Source organism: Rhinolophus sinicus, linkage group LG10 (assembly GCF_036562045.2).
Source record: "Rhinolophus sinicus isolate RSC01 linkage group LG10, ASM3656204v1, whole genome shotgun sequence".
In the NCBI taxonomy this organism is placed as follows: domain Eukaryota; kingdom Metazoa; phylum Chordata; class Mammalia; order Chiroptera; family Rhinolophidae; genus Rhinolophus; species Rhinolophus sinicus.
Window position 1 is genome coordinate 14,938,628 of NC_133759.1, and position 17,582 is coordinate 14,956,209.

The 17,582-nt window shown below is 40.1% G+C and overlaps 1 protein-coding gene across 3 annotated transcripts in view; it reads right to left on the reverse strand.

Annotated features, from left to right (window-relative positions):
- Positions 1–17,582, reverse strand: part of STAC (SH3 and cysteine rich domain) — a 135,208-nt gene that overhangs the window by 11,839 nt on the left and 105,787 nt on the right. For 2 of the 3 annotated variants that reach the window (XM_019727663.2, XM_074312639.1), the window contains exons 9-10: positions 2,924–2,975; positions 2,689–2,826 (exon numbers count right to left, since the gene is read on the reverse strand). In XM_019727663.2, the coding sequence (XP_019583222.2) occupies positions 2,689–2,826; positions 2,924–2,975 (190 nt within the window). The remainder of the gene's footprint in view (positions 1–2,688; positions 2,827–2,923; positions 2,976–17,582) is intronic. The other variant, XM_074312640.1, reaches the window with a different exon arrangement.

The window sequence follows — 17,582 nt, forward strand, 5'->3', positions numbered from 1 at the left end:
AGTAACGGTGGGATGTGGTGGTGATGGTGGTGGTGGCAGTGGTGTGTGTTGGTGTTTATGCCTGTGGGCATGTGCAAGATTGAGGCCCAGGAAAAATCACAGCAACCCTGTGTACGTTTTCACTAACTGATTCAAAAGACTGAGTATTTTTAACTTCGCTTCTTTTAAAATTTAGTTTTTAAAAATTTACACTATGAAAGTAATTTAAATGGAAAGAAAAAAGCCATTAAACAAATCTTCCTTTTTTTCTGTTTTCCCTCATGTTTGCATTTTTTTTTTACCACTATTGTATCATTAATGTTCATTAATGTTTAACTTAACTCCTTTACTGCTTATAAAACCATCATGTGAGACGGTGATACAGTATTTGAAGATCTCTATCCTCTTGCCTAGGTCTGTCCTCAGTTCTCCAGAGAGAGGAGGTCTGATTGGACATGTCCCAGCAGGGCTTTATCATCATCTGTTAAAGCATCTCCTTTCTGGTCCTTCCTGGGAGGTCATCAGGCCATCTTGTCTCCTGTGCCAGTTTTGTTACATTCCTTCCTGATGTCTCGTTCTCCTATGGGCCATCTTGTGCTGTAGGATCCTGAGATTCAGACAGGCCTGTGGTCTGAGTGGTGGCAGTGGTGGGGCTGTGGTGAGGAGGACTTTCAGGATTCCGGGTCCCATCTGGTTCCCTATGTTTCTAATAATAAAGGGCATCAGGCCCCATTTTCCTCTCTCCCTTTGTATTTACCTTGGGAGAGTGGTGAGTGGGATCTGGGTCTGAATTCCAGCATTCTGTCCATAATACTATCATAACATCATCAAAACTGCCTTAGTTCCTAACACTAGCCACTACAGAAAGTATTATATTATTGTTGACTTACTCACCCCATTGTGCAAATTTTCTTATTCTCACCATATGGAAACCACTGTGACAATTATTATCTGTTTTTGCATAAAGTTTCCCTCTCCCTGCCATATTTTAGATTATTTTCTTTGCTACATTATAGATAATGGAATTTATTCATTCATGAGGTGGATCAATTTCATGGCTCTTAATACATGGCAACAAATCACTATACAAAATGAGTGAACTAATGTATCCCAGCATTTATAAATATGCCAATTTCACCGACTCCATCCCCAGCCTTTGTTGTAATATATAGGAAAAACGATATTCCAAATTATTTATCTCTCATATTTAGTAAGTTTTATTTACTTGAATGTAAAGGGAGGGGAAATTTAAGATTTTTAAATGTTGTTTCCCTGCATTATACTTTTTAAAAAGATTTTTCTTTTAGAGATTCTTTTGAATAGCCATAAAAAGATAAATCATTATTTTTTGAGGATGTATTTGTTAGTTTGAAAGCGATTAAGTCATTTGGAGCCATGTGTGGCATATAAAATAGTTGATCAAGTTGGGTAAACAATTTAAAAAAATTATAAATCAGATAAAATTATAAAGTAATGGCTGATTTTCTTGTGGGACTTGGAAACTGTCTTTGAAGGCAATTCCCAAACTGACATTCAAGATGTGTTTTGGGCAACTCTACTGAAGAAGGAGAGTATTAAAATCATTAGTGCAATTTTCATTTTGTATTTCTTTGTAGGGTGAGCCTCATCATTTTTAACCAGAGGTATTGATTGCCTCAGAAAATATCAGAATTGTTGTATTATGAATGCAGATAGAAGCAGTGGCAAGCTGTTGACTTCCAACATGGGAAATTTGCGTTAACTGAGACTTTATTAGGAGAGAAAATAAATTTCTAATGTCTAATTTCCTAAAGTATCCCCAAGTATATTAATAGCAATCGTAGAGGTCTGAGTATCTGAGTGTATTATTTTAGTCTGTAGTGAGGATACAGGATATGATGTGAAGGGGGTTGTAGCTAGAGAAGGGGCAGGAGGAAAACCTCCCTCTGCTGGAAGAAGACAAAGAGAGGCAGAACAAGACAAAAGCTGAGCTGTGCGCATCTTATCTCTTTGCCTCTGTCAACGTTCCAGGAGTGAGGTGGGAGAGCCTAAAGCAAGGAAGTGAAGGCACGTACATACAGAGTGTTCATGCCTCACTTCTCAGGGGATTGACATCACCATAATGAACTTCACATTTAACATGATAGTGGCACAAGATGGCACCAGACACCTCTACATTAGGTGTAGGGGGAATATCTGAGACATGGACCTGAGGTAGTTCCTAGTTATGGAGTGGTGTGAAGGTGTCATGGTTTCCAGGGTGCAGGCAGAAGCTTGGATAAGGAAACCTGAGAGGGGTCTTTGTGACTGAAGGCAAATGCAGTGAACTGTGGAACACAGTGTCAAATAGCAACAGAATATTCCCAAGAGACCACGAAAAATTAACCATACATTAGTGGAGGTCAGCACAGAGCCCAAACTGGAGTAGCTGCTCACATCAGAGACCAGTAGTCCTCAGAGAAAAGGATGGAGAGTAGATAGCCTCACCCTCCTGCCATGATACGTACATTTCCTCTTGTAAACAGATATTACCAAGTGAGCTTCTTAACTTTTTAGTTTTACATGTTTAGATCCTACTACACTAATATTATTGGAGTAAGCATATCTTTTCTCAAAGTGAATACTTTGAATGTGAGCCTACTCATTGAGAAATATATGTAGTGCTATGTTTGTTAAAATGACTCCTCCCTATTTTGGTCATAGTTGGTATGTGTTGTGTACTTTACTCACCTGATTCTCTTTCAGTGTTATCTGCCCCTGTTCCTTACACCCAATGAAGGTTCTAACACATCTAAAAATCTTCTCATTTTGTTGTACTCTCTGAACAAAGTTGGCTGGAAAGAAGCCAATCCTGTCTTGAATTTTCCCCTGAAAGGAAAAAGGAGGCATGCATCCACAATTGTAGCATTCATTGTAATTATAGTAACCAAATGATTTTTGTTCTTAAAGAAAGAGAAACACTTACTTTCCACCAGTCTTCATTGGAGTCCTCTAGAAGAGTAATCATGTCTCCTGGTCTAAAAAAGAGTGAATGGAGTTGGGTAGGAAAGTAGAGAGGGGAGAAAAGAAAAAATGGTATTTAAAAGTTGGAAGTAATAGTTTTTCATTTATACAAACAATACTAAAATAAATAGAAATAAAATTAGCATGACTATACCAGTTCTTCATGCCCATAAAAAATAATTTTTTTAGATATTGAAATTAAGTGTGATTTCTATGCCGTATTAAAAAAATAATCCTTAGTTTTATTTTTATACATAGATGATCACATTTGCACTGTAAAAAAACTCCAAAAATTGGAAGTTGATAAGTTTCAGGTGCTGGTTGCCCTTTGTAGTCTGCCCGACAATCCTCCTCCCATTGCTCAGAGGTGACCAATGTTAATGGTTTCCTGTATCTCCTTCTAGACCCTTTCAATGCACTTACACTTACATGTAGATATATACATGTAATTTGATTTTTCTTTTTTAAAATATTGACATCTAGAATTAGTCATTATTTTTATCATTATCTGTGTTTTCTCAGTACCTTCTTGAAAGCTGTATACTTTTGCTTAGCTCTACTTTCTAGGCCTGCCACCTTTTGTGTTGCTATAATTTGGAACTTTGCTCTAGACGTGTGTGTGTGTGTGTGTGTGTGTGTGTGTGTGTGTGTGTGTGATCTTTCATCAAGAATTACTTGGGTTTAACTGAAGATTTACATGTTTTTGTTGATGTGGTGATTATTTACCACTTCTCAATTTTCACAGCCACATGTGTGTTTGAGTGTTTGGATGTGTGTTTTAATTCCTTCTACTCAGCCCTTGCTGGAGCTTTTACAATCTGAAGACTCATGTTATTTTCAACCTAGGAAAATTTTCTACTATATTTTTACCGCTTTCTCCCACTCATTTTCTCTCTCCTTTCTTTCTAGAACTTCTAGTCAACACATGCTGGACTTTCTGAATCAATTATCCGCAGCTTTTGTCTTTCTTACACATTTCCTAACATTTTTCTCATCTATGTTCTTAAAATTTTTCTCAATTTTATCTTTCTGATCACTTATTTTGTGTTTAGGCTTGTCTCTTCTATCATTTAATATATCTAATAGATTCCCCTGGTTCCTTACTCCCAATGAAGGTTCTAACACTCTTTTAAAAGAATTTTTAATAAAAAATAAATTAATTTCCAAGGGTTTTTTATTATTTTCTAAAGTTTCCTTTTCATATTTGCCGCTTTCTGTTATGGATGCAATATTATAATGGATTTTTTTTTTTTCCGGGAGGGCACAGCTCACCGTGGCCCATGTGGGGATCGAACCGGCAACCTTGGTGCTAACAGCACTATACTTTAAACAACTGAGCTAACTGACCATCCCCTTATAATGGATCTTTCTGAGGATATTATTATATTTTTTAAAACAATATTTCTTTATCGAATTCTTTATTTCCTCTAGGATTAGTTGGCTTATTCTTTATCTTACTACTTCTCCTTCTGATCAATGGATTTTCTCCAACATCTGTATTTCTTGGTTGTTTCTTTCTTTTATTTTTTTTCTTGGGTGTTTCTTTATAGTAGTTGCTCGAAATAGAGGTAGTTGTGGGTAGCTGGGTGAGTTTCTTTGTGATTACATACATCTGTGTCTGTAATGGCTCTCTCTCCCAAGTGTGAGGGTTAATTTCAGGCCCTGTTTAAGAGAGCAGGGTATGTCAGTTGATATATCTCATTTTTGGATGCATGAATAGGAGGCAAGCTGTCTGGGGGCCTCCTACCTCTACTCCAATGTCTAAAAGAATGAGGGCTTTCTTAACGTTGGTGAGGGAGAAGGTAAGCTTGTTTTCCTGCTAAGTAGAGCCACCTTTCTCTTCCCCCAATGTTCTCAAGAAGGTCTGGAGGTCCAGAGTTATCTAAGCACAGTTCTTATTCTTGCTCAGACTTCTGTGCTCACACAGGAGCCCTCCTTAGGCATGAAACTTTCATGTACTTTCTTTCAAGTACAGGTATTGATTGAATTCTGGAGTCAAATACCATTGCTGCCAAACATCACTGCTCATTGTAAGCACTGATGTGATATTATATACACAGGTAGGACTCAGTATCAGTTATATATTGCTATGACAATGCTGTGTAACAAATAGCCACAAAACCTCAATGACTCAATCCCATGCTTGGGTGCTGGCTTGCTGTTGACTGAGATGACCGGGGTGACTTTGCTCTTTTCCATGGTTCTCACACCCCAGAAGGCTAGTTTGGATATTCATGGCAATGCCAGAGTTTCAAGAATAGCAAATGGAAACATGCAACACAGAAAGCCCCTAAACCCTAGACTCAGAACTCCTACATTGTCACTTCTGCCTCATCTTATTGGGCAAAGCCAGTCAAGAGGCCAGTCCAGACTCAAGGGATGGGGTAACAGGCACCACCTCTGTGGTGAGAGGAACTGCAAAGTCTCATGGCGAAGGGCATGAATATAGGGAAGGGCGAAGAATTGGGTTATAATGCAATCAAGCCATCAGAGACACCTCATGCTCTTCAATGAATTTGCTGTGAGTTCAGTATCTCTGTATGTGCTCTTACTTCCAAAGTTTTTTTTTTTTTTTTTTCCCTGAGTACTCTGGTCTCTGTTCATCTTCATTTTTCTCAACCAGATTCTATTTGTTGCAGTCTGCCAGGAAACTCTCAGGATTTGGGGGTCTCTGATAGTATTATTTCTTGTTTTCTGGTACTGTTATGGATGTATTCTTTAAAAAATATATGTATTTTCTGACATTTTAAGGGATTATAGCAAGAGGGGAAGTAGATTTGTGTGCTCATTTTGCTCTTCTGATTCAATCTCCTCTGCTGTCATTTTCAATTCTTAGTTAATATCTATCTTCGTAGGGGATTCCAAATATAACAGGCTTGTTGCACCTGAAACATTAAACACAACTGGCATTTGGGTATTCCAGCAGTCACAGTTTCATGCTGATGCCACAGAAAGTGAGATGGCTGAAAATCATTCTTTTCCCAGGTGAGGGATTTAATTAAGCAGCAAGGATGAAAGTCGATGCAGAAAAATCTCTCTAGCTCCAGCAGATGTTATTTAACCTAATAACCTAAGAAACCATGTGTTGGTATCAACTACAAAGACTTCACTGGTGGTTTGGTAGAAATCGTTCAGCAGGGAATAAAGCTGGAGATTAGGGGAGGCACCTTTTCCTAAGTGTGCAAAAGGACGCTGCCTGAACCCAACCTCTATTTTTCTAGTCTCGATAGAGACTCACTTTTTCCTGTGCCCAGAAGTGGACAGTCCCTGAGCCCATGGCCCATGTTAACTAAACCACACAGTAGAATAAAGCAATCCATGAAATACAAGCTATAATTTTACGAGAACTACCAGACATACTCCTGACAGTGTGATGGAGATTCTGTTCCTGAAAAAGAGCTCTGCCAGTATCAGAAAGTGGTTTGATGAGCAAGGAGAGTTACATTCATCCAATGTGTTCTTTTTATATTTTAAATTTACCTACTCATTTAACAAATATTCTAGGATGCTGACTTTGAAAGAGCCATTTTTCCAGGCACTGGGTATGCTCTGGTGAATAAAGTCCTCACTGAGGCTAATATTCTAGTGAGAAAGTTGCATAAAAAACAAGAAAATTTATAATAAAACAATAAATACATAATGTGTCTATGTTGTGAACTGTCTTAAGGACAATGAAGGAATTAAACTGGATGCAGTCATAAAGAAGTGTAGATGCCTGACAGTGGTCAATGCTCTAACCATCTCATGGAGACAGTGAGTGTCTCCTTTTCACTGGAGGGAGGAACTTGCTCTAGGGCAGCCCTGGAATCCAAGACAGCAGCGGTCTAACATTTGGGTCAACCTGTGGATTTGTGCTGCCCCACACCCCTGCCTGGCATCAGCCATCAATCTCAGCATTCTTTCCCCCTGAGCCTGCACTCAGACTTACGAGTCATTTTTAACACTGGGCCCCAGGCGGTAGATCTGAGCAGGCATGCAAGATAAAACCACTCTGTGTAATACAATGTTTTACATTTATTTTTTTAAATGTGTTTTGACCCAGTTTTTAAATTCTGGCTAGAGGCTGCTCAGTTCCCCCTAAGCAGCTGGTTAAATCAATACCCCAACCATTTCCCTTTGGGCTCTAAAACTCCAGGCCACTAGGCACCACCAGCTCCAGCCCTAACTGCTCTGAGGGCCAGATACCAGACAACTAGGGACAGCCCTTATGCCCTGGAGCCAGGGAAATGATCCCAGTTAACTAATTCACTGGGAGCCTAGGAAACCCAGCTAAGCCCAGCTGTTGGCCCCACCTAAGCTGCCCCTATAGCTCCTACTTGCTGTTATGTGACTCCCAGTGGCCCATGTGGCCCTGTGTCGTGGGCCTTCACTCTCAACTGGGAGTTCTCTTCTCAAACCGGTTCTCCACTTAGTTCTTTTCTCTCTCTTTTTGTGGTGTTGGGGTGCTATGTCCTGCCATCAAAGAACTAAATCCAAACATTCTGCCCACCTGCTCTTCATAGGGAGTGCCTTGCCATTGTTCCCCAAGGAATGGAGGCCTAATGCCTACAATTCTCCTTCCTCTCATTGGTCCTAGGATGGACATTGCTGGTGTATCGACACCCTGCCTCCAACTGCTTCATACTTCTGGGCTGACCAGGACCATTCCATGGAACAATTTTTTCTTAGTTCAGGTATCATACTCCAAATGTGTTCAGAGAAAGCCGTGCTCTGGTCTAATAGCTATGCTCTTTTTTACAGGTAACTTGATGGTCCTGATCCATTATGTGTAGATTTTATAGTTTAACTCCTTATTTCTAAAGTCATGGGGATGAACTTGTCAGGCCCCCAAATACTTATAAAAGGTTCCTTTTGCTTAATTCAATCAGCGCGTCCTAAGTTCAGGTACAAATTCTGCTTGAACTGGAACTCAGAATTATATAGCATGATACACAGTATAACGCAATTCATAAACAATGGAAGCATCCGTTCCCTATTTGTTGCAGATAGATCAGAGTGCCACAGATGGCCTGTTTTTGTTTGCTCAGTAAAATTTGTATTGGGCCCAGAAGAAGATTTTCAGTTTGGTTATATCATGATTTTATGGAAAGTCTTGAACTATTGAGGGCACTGTGAGCTATCAACAAGAGTAGGAATAAGATAACAAAAGCTAACTACAGAATTATGGTTTAATCTGTGAGCGTGCCTGTGTGTTTATGTAGTTCTGCATGTTGTTATCTGGGTTCATTTTCAGCAGTCTTTTGCTTCTCTCATTTCTCAATTTTCTGCTTAGATATAAGAGCCCATCTCTTCTCCCACCAGGTGAACTGGTTTCAGGGACTCGGAGAGCACCCTGTGCACTGATGATATGAATGATGCAAGTGGAGCCCAGCCAGCTAGAGGGAACTCTTCTGCAAGGTGTTAGGAAGGTGCCTTGGTATTCTGTGGGTGGGAGCTCCGGGAGGGTGGAGTGTGAGTTGTCCGGAGGTCCCCCCTTGCCCAGCCTCTCTCCATTCCCCACGTAGAGCACAGAGTCCTAGGACTGGAGACCCTGACACCTCCTGATGAGGTCACTGCTTCTGAGAGGCACCTTCCCCATTGTCTGGGATAACCTGAGACCTCACACTGGCCCTCTTTTGGAAGACATGGTCAAGGCAGGATGCCCTGGGCCTTCTATGCTTTCGTAATAGTTGGGATATACTGCATATTTTGGAAAACAAAGGATATTTGTCTTTCTTTATCCCTCCATCTCTGCCTATGGAGACGAAGAAAATTATATGACATTCAAGTATTTCTTGAATGCTTATGACATGTTAGATTTTGAGTGTGCACCAAGTGTACAGAGACGGATAAATTTTTCTAAGCATCAGTTGTCTTCTCTGAAGGCGAAGATAATAATTGTACCCACCTCATCAATATTTTTGAGGACTAAGTAAGGTGATACTTATAAAGAAATGTAGATAAGCCCATAACAGATGGTGGGTATTGTGGTTAAAATATCATTACTGCCCTCAAGATGTTGATAATCCTAAAGGGTAAAGCCTCATAAACTGGTAATTTATAATAAGTGTCATTGCTGAATGAGAAGAAATAGGTCTGGGGGCACAAACAAGTGTGGAATTGACCTGAAACAAAAATCCCAAACATACGCACCTTTTTAAGACTCAGCTACCTCATTTATATTTGTATAATTATAAACCATGCACAACAAATACATAATGAACTATATTTACTTTGCAAAGCTGCTGTGTGGATTAAATGAGAATACATGTGTGGAAGTCTTTAGCATTGTGACTGATATACAATAAGGGTTTACAAATTACATTTCCTCCTAAAAATGTAAATCTTCACTTGGAAATTAGAAGATCTAGTGATTACTACCTTTTAATTGAGTGCCCTCTTAGATGTTTGGAAGGGACAGTTGGTTAATGAAATAGCCTCTTAAGTGGCCCCTGACACTGTCCTTGGGTATGATTCCGAGCTTCTGAAAAGCTTTTTCCCCTCTCTTTTACATTCCCCATCCCTCTTGCCCCTCCACTCCATGTGTGGCAAGGCCTGGGGGCTGGAGCTAATATTCTACCACCCAGGGGCTGATTGCAATGTAGAGGCTGGAAGGATTGAGGAAGACAGCCAAATAGCCTGGAGCAGAACAGCAATGTTCACTGAGTGATGTGAGCATGACATGGTGCATTTTCACGCAAGAAAGAAGGTTCAGAGAGCCTTCACAGTAATACGCAGGGGTTAAATCCACTTCTAACACCCTTAGATCAATCTGCCTCTTGTACTACCTAAGCCTTGTGAGAACTCATCAGAACTCTCCATTTTAATCTGCAAGTACTTTGAGATATCTTTAATATTTCTCACCCTTTCCCATTCATTAAGCAAAAAGAACCCCCGATGAAGCTTACAGCAACCATATTCACTCAGCCAAAATAGATGTCCTAGAAAAACCAGGCTAAGGGGAACAGAAGAAGAAGCCAGCCAAACTGCTCCATTAATTTTAAATCTACTGCTTGATTTTTCACTAGACCTATTTTTCAATTTCCGTAATCCTGGTCTAGAGCCATTTAGTCTGAGAACATGGGTAGGTAACAAGGAACTCTTGAACTACACAATTTGATTTTGTCTTAAACCTGGTATCCATAAGACTGCCAGCACTTTCCCACGTTAAGAGACTAGCTCAGAGAAAAAGCATTCAGCTAAAGGGAAATTTGGATGGGATTTGGTAAGTTTTCCTGAACTGGCATGGATCACGCTCTCCAGGACCTAATTGAAAGAGGCATTTGAGTGAGAGGGAGGCTGCTAAACACATTAGTGACATTTGGGAAGATCTGGGTTTCTTGACACAGTGCAGCATCAGAACATAATATGCATCAGAGACTTCCCTCAAATAGCCTTAATTGCATTTTGATGTCCTGGTGACTGTGAAGATTATTTTTAAATCAAATTGGTGTATTAGAATTACATTTAGTTTTAATTAAGTTGATGCATTTGCCAAGCAGTAATGTACTTAGAGAATGGAAACAAGACACCCAGGGAGTCTTATTCTGGCTGACTCTGTCTCAAGGGCTCTCCTGTTCTTATTTTATGGAGGGTGTATAAAACCTTACAGAATGAGGGACATCATCACATAAGTTATAAGCCAAGAACCCAGTGTGGACCATACACTGGGTATCGGCACTGAGAATCAGAACACCTGCATTCTGGTTGGGGCTATGCCACCGGCCCACTGAGTATCTTGGGATAAGTCACAGTTGTTCTCAAATCTGACAGATAGTCAGAATCCAGAGGAACATTTAACATACAGATTTCCAAATGGGATTTGACTCTCTAGGCCTGAGTGGAGCCCAGAAATCTCTATTTTAATAATACTCTCCAGGAGATTCTTATGGCTTCTAACAAGTATTAACCATCTTCACCACAGTTTTCTCCTCTGTAAAATACTACTTGCTCGGATAACCCAACAGATTTGCCAAGAGAACTCAAGGGGATGTCAGAGAAAATTGTGAAAGACTTTGAAATGGGCAAATAAGATTGTCAATCTGGGTGTCTAACTCACCTTTCCAGGTCCCCTCCCCCTTTCAATGTCTGAGCTGTTATTTTACATTTCCACAAGTTGTAGAAAACTGAGGATACATACAAATGACTCTTGTCCATAGAAATGCAAGTGAATTGTGTCTGGTGGAATCTAATGAATTATTACCCTGTGAATACTGACCACTTTTGCATGAATCTGTAAATTCATACCAGCACTCATGATTGCCTACATATACGCGGTGCTTGAATTCTTTGAACCAAATGTGATACATTACTGACTCTCTCATTAATTAATGAGTCTAGTAAAAATTCTGACATGTGTACACTTTATATTTGTATCAGAGTCATGATTTTAACTTAATTTTTTAAAATTATCCTTGAACAAGAGTGACTTTTCATTAACTCATTCTATAGGCTACAAGCTTCCTGGTCTTACAAATAAGCTTAACAATCTTAAGACTTGTAAGAAGTGATGTGAATGGCCAACCGGGGATAAATTAATACATTGTCTGATCCTGCTGATTAAGATATAATTGTCAACCTTATCAGCGAGGAAACCGACCACAATCAGTGTAGGATGGAAGGTGTGGGGTAAGAGGAAGCTTGCCTCCCTGGGTTACAGCCCTGAGTCTCTACTTTCTACCTGTGAGTTCTCAGTCCTGCTTCTTCTACCTTATCCCCTAAAGGGTAAAGCACCATAAGTGTTCTCATTTGAATATGAACACAACACTAGGTGCTTTAAGCTTTACAGAATTTTAAGATAGTCTTTCCAGAGCGAAGCTGGAGTGAATGTGGTTAGCTCAATATGCGCCTGCTCCTGCAATGAATTTGCACCACCTCTTTTGTAATGGAGTTTGCATGTGCCCCCCACTTGGTACCTCTTAAAGTAATTCTTTTTCAGCTATTTGGCCTATTCTTCCTTTATCCTTTCCTCACTGGAGAGAGAGAATGACCGCTCACTCACCAAACTGCACAAGCACCCATGACCCCTTTCCTGAAGTCCTGGCTTGGCCGTGATGTCACCTCCTTGCAAAGCCTTCTCTGACTTCCCAAGGATGCTTGGATGCCCCCTTGAGGTGCTGTAGCAGCATCCTGAATTCTCTCCTGACCCACAAGATCTCACGCTGAAGTGTACCTTCTTGTTTCGTCTTATGCCAGCCCCCAGCCTATGACCACCTGAGCTTTTTGAGGACAGGCTCTATCAGTTGTTCACCCAGCAGAGAGTAGATGCTCATTCAGGACATGATGAGCGGCGGAGAGATGAAATACATTCTGGAAACAGCCATACAAGGGTTAAAATCAGTTTTAACTCTATTTCCAATGGTGCTTTGAAAAAAATCAGAAAGAGATGAATTCAGGCCATCTCATCTGCAGAGGTTCTTGTGAATTTTAGCTAATGAGACAACTGGTTGCCTGGTTTCATTCAGACTCACCCATGGAAAGAATCTGCAACTCACTGCTTCCAAGAAAGAGTCTGGTGATTCAAGAATCTAAATCTTAATTTGGGGGTTATAAAAGAAGATAGGTTTTTCTTTAAAGCCCCCCAAAGTTAGGTGTACTGACTCACATTGAAATAACAGTTGATATGTATCCCAGAATTTAATACATTGAAAGAGCAGTTCCTCTTTTCCTGTCTTGGCTCATAAGATTTGTGTCACTTCTCTCCCTCTTGTTCCTCCACCCCCATAATGAAACATGGCTATTATATAAATCTGTTTGGGGAGGATTAATAAAAACGAAAATGTCTTAGATGTGGAAAGCCAAAATAGATTCTTTGGAATAGGCATTATATGGTCACTAAAATATGCATTTGACCCTTTAAGTCTTTTATTTACTCTTTTTAAAGATTTTTATTAAAATATCGCTAACATACAATATTATATTAGTTTCAGTGTACACGGTAGTTATTCAACAGTACCCACCTGGCACTATAGTTATTACCATATTATTGATTTTATTCCCTATGCTAAAGAAATGATCACCATGATAAGTTCAGCAACCATCTGACACCATACCACACTATCACAATATTATTGACTATATTCCCTATGCTGTATATTACATCCCCAAGACTTTTTTGTTTTATACCTGGAACTTTGAACCACTTATTCCTCTTTATCTTTTCCCCCATTAAAATTTTTTTCAATTACAGGTGACATTCAATATTGTATTAATTTCAGGTGTACAGCATAGTAGTTAGACATTTATATAATTTATGAAGTGATCCCCCTGACTAGTACCCACCTGGCACCATACATAGTTATTACCATATTATTTACTATATTCCCTATGCTTTACTGTACATCCCCATGACTGTTTTATAATTACCAATTTGTATTTCTTAATTCCTTCCCCTTTTTCACTCTTCCTCAACCGTCTCCCACCTGGCAATCATCAAAGCGTTCTCTGTACCTATGAGTCTGTTTCTGCTTCATTTGTTTGTTTGTGTATTTTGTTCTTTAGATTCCACTTACAAGTGAAATCATATGACATTTATCTTTCACTATCTGACTACACTCAGCACAATACCTTCTAGGTCCATCCATGTTGTCTCAGTTAGCAAGATTTCATTCTGTTTTATGGCTAAGTAATATTCCATTGTATATATGTACCACCTCTTCTTTAGCCATTCATCCATTCAGGGGCACCCAGGTTGCTTTCATATATTGGCTATTGTAAATAATGCTTCAATGAACATATGGATGAACATGTCCCCTCAAAGTAGTGTTTTGGGTTTCTTTAGAAGAATACCCAGAAGTGGGATTACTAGGTCTTTCTTTGTCTCTTGTTATAGTCTATTTTGTCTGGTATAAATCTTGCTACCCACACTTTTTGTTTGTTTGTTTCCATTTTCATGAAATATCTTTTTCATCCCTTTACGTTCATTCTGTGTTTGTCTTTCAATCTGAAGTAAGTCTCTTGTAGGCAGCGTATGTAAGGGTCTTGTTTTCTTGTCCATTCAGTTTCCCTATCTTTTGATTGGAGCATTTAATCCATTTACATTGAAAGTAATTATTGATAGGTATGTAGTTATTGCCATTTTATTATTCATATTTATGACTTTTTTTTTTTTTTTCATCTTAAAGAAGTCCCTCTAAGATTCCTTGTAATACTGGTTTAGTGGTAATGAACCCCTTTAGCTTTTTCTTGTCTGAGAAGATTTTTATCTGTTCTTGGCTTCTGAGTTTTGCTGGATAGAGTAATCTTGGTTGCAGGTCCTTGCTTTTCATCACTTTGAATATTTTGTGCCAATCCCTTCTGGCTTGGAAAGTTTCTATTGAGAAATCAGCTGTCAGTCTCATGGGAGCTCCCTTGTAGGTAACTAACTGCTTTTCTTTTGCTGCTTTTTAAGAGTCTCTCTTTGTTTTTAACCTTTGGTATTTTAACTATAGTGTGTCTTGGTGTGGGCCTCTTTGGGTTCATCTTGTTTGGGACTCTGCACTTCTTGGGCTTCTATATCTATTTCTTTCACCAGGTTAGGGAAGTTTCCAGTCATTATTTCTTCAAATAGGTTTTCATTTCCTTGCTCTTTTTCTTCTCCTTCTGGTACCCCTATAATGTGAATGTGAGTATATTTTATGTTGTTCCAGAAGCTCCTTAAACTATCCTCATTTTTTTGGAATCTTTTTTCTTTTTGCTGTTCTGCTAAGGTGTTTTCCGCTACCTTATCTTCTAAATCACTGATTCTATCCTCTGCTTCACCTAATCTGCTGTTGATTCCCTGTAATGTATTCTTCATTTCAGTTATTGTATTGTTTATTTCTGACTGGTTCTTTTTTATGTTTTCTATCTCCATTTTTATGTCTTCTATCTCTTTGTTGACGTTTCCCCTGAGATCACTGAGCATCCTTATAAACTGTTTTTGGAACTCTGCATCTGTTGGATTACTTGTCTCCATTTTGTTTAGTTCTTTTTCTGGAGCTTTGTTCTGTTGTTTTGTTTGGGATATGTTTCTTTGTTGCCCCATTTTGGCTGCCTCCCTGTGTTGGTTTCTACGTATTAGGTAGGGCTGCTATGTCTCCTGGTCTTAGTAGAGTGGCCTTATGTAGTAGGTGTCCTGTAGGGCCCAGTGGCACAGTCCCTTGGTTGCCAGAGCCAGGTGTTCTAGGCGTGTCCCTTGTGTGGGTTGTGTATGTCCTCCTATTGTAGTTGAGCCTTAGTTGCTATTTGTACATCAATGGGAGGAATTGACCTTTGGGCTCATTGGTTGTGAGGACTGGCTTTTACTATAGTGACAGAGCTGTTGTGCAGGGACTGACCCTGTGGAGAAGGATTTGCTTTAGCAGGGCTCTGGTATCTGCTCAGTCAGCCCTTTGGGTGTGTCATCCTTGGACAAGGCTGGGTGATATTCTAGCTTGGTTCAAAGCTAGCCACAGGGTATGCCAGACTCAGGGTAACCCAGGAGACCTGCTGTTGGCCAAATTCAGCTGAAGTCTGTGCCCTTCCCAGGGCCAGCTGGCATGAGTCACAGAGCAATTTGCAGATGACTGCTACCTGCTCTGTGCTTGGAGGTGCCTTGAGAAGCAAATCTGGGAACCTAGGCTAGCTGTCTTTAGTGCTGGGGTTGGCGCTGCTCAGTCTGAGGTATGGGGCATGCAGAAGCCAGATGCTGCTTGTTTGGGTTTTGTGAACCTTTGAGAGACTTTAGGAAAGTCTGTAGCATGAGCCAAGGCAGGTGGTTTGTATGAAAAAGCCACTGGAAGTCGCTTGGGTGGGCTCGAAAGTTGGGTGGGGCATGGTCTCAGAATCACCAGGGCTGAGCCAATTGTGTTAAGCTGGCTGATGGAGACTCAGATATGGCAGCTGCCTATGACTACATGCTGGGGAAGGGGAGAGCTTAACAAAAAAAAACCCAATGGCTCCACCAGCTCCTCCGTCTAGGAGAAAACTGCCCCTCCAGCACTCGTCTTGAAGCCAGACATCTCAGTTTCCCCCTGTATGTCCCTGTGACTTCTCCAGCTGCTGCCCCAGAGCTATCTCAGCGTCAGCAATTCTGTAAGCAAGTAAGTCCATGCTCAGTCCCTTTAAGAGGAACGCCTGGGACTCCAGCTGCCCTCTGTCTCACTCAGCCACAATCTCTGCTGGTTTTCACAACCAAAAATTATGGAGACTTCACTCCCTGACACTGGAACCCTGGGCTGAGGTGTCTGGTGTGGCTTTGGGACCCCTTGCTCCTTTGTGGGCAACCTCCTCAGCCGAGATATCCCTCCGATTTTTAATGGTCACATGCGGGTGTGGGACCAGCCCGTTCTGCATCTCTGCCCCTCCTACCAGTCTCAAGGTGGCTTCTTCTGTATATCCTTAGTTGTAAGGCTTCAGTTCAGCTAGACTTCAAGCGATTCTTAATGATGGTTGCTTTGTAGTTTAATTGTAATTTGATGTGGTCATGAGAGAAGGTAAGCAGAGCATTTACCTAGTACACCATCTTGACCAGAATTCTCTCTTTTATTTACTCTTGATCCTTTATTTCCGTCTCTCTCTGATGTTTTATGGGTTTGTGTTTATTTGGAGTTATTTACGTCTGCTGATTATTTACATGAGACATCAACTCAGCAAAGCCATAAAAATTATTCTTATTGATTTTTAAAAGATGTCTTGGTGTGAATAATAAATGATGGCTCTGAGACTGTTTGCAGACTACTGACCCCGAAAACAGTGAGGATAATGGGACTGGTTACATTGTTAATATGGAGGGCAGGATTTACTTTCTTCGAAAAGCTAAGCATGTGTTATTAAGTTCTTGTTAATAATTGTGTGTGTGTTTGTGTGTGTGTGTGTGTGTGTGAATGTGAATGACTGTGTATTTGAGTGTGCATGAGTATGTGAATGTGTGCATGTGAGTGTGAGTGTGTGACTGTGTGGTCATGGAGCTCTGACTGTGAGTGTGTGAGAGTGTATGTGCACATGTAAGTGTATCACACACACATACTCATCCACTTGGCCAAGAGGATGATTTGACACATGGCCAATGTGAATGCACAAGGTGGTATGTAATAATAATGATATCAGTGCTGATTATAACGGGGTTCTCCAATTTACATGTCAAGTAGCATTTTAAGGAGCCTTGCTCATGAATTAAGCTGGCAGTCCATAAAGTGTAATTTTCCAAACTCTTTTAAAAAAACCTGTATAATAAGGGTTATTGGTGGAAATTGTTAGAGACCCTTAATTACAGAAGGTCATCTACTTACTATACAAGCTCATTACACTCAGAGGAACCTGAGTGGCTCTCTAATGCTTCCAGACTGCAAATCATCAGTAATAATTAGAGATCCCACACATGATGGCCTCACATATTTCATGTCAATGGTAAAATTCCATGCCTATGGCGTGTGATGTCAACAACTGCAAAACCTACTTAGAAGATGAAGGACAGCGTATCACAGCCTCCTTAGCTCTGGACCAATTAGATAAAGTCTCATTGGATGTGCTCATAGGCCAGAGAGAGCCTTTGTGTTTTCTCTACTAAATATCCTTAGGGTAGTGTTAATAAGGTTGCTTGCAAGACTAGGAAATAAAACATATTGTGAAAGGATGCAAATTCTGAAGAGAAGGTATCTAAAATATACTGTACACCTTGCTTTGTACAGGACATGAAATTCCAC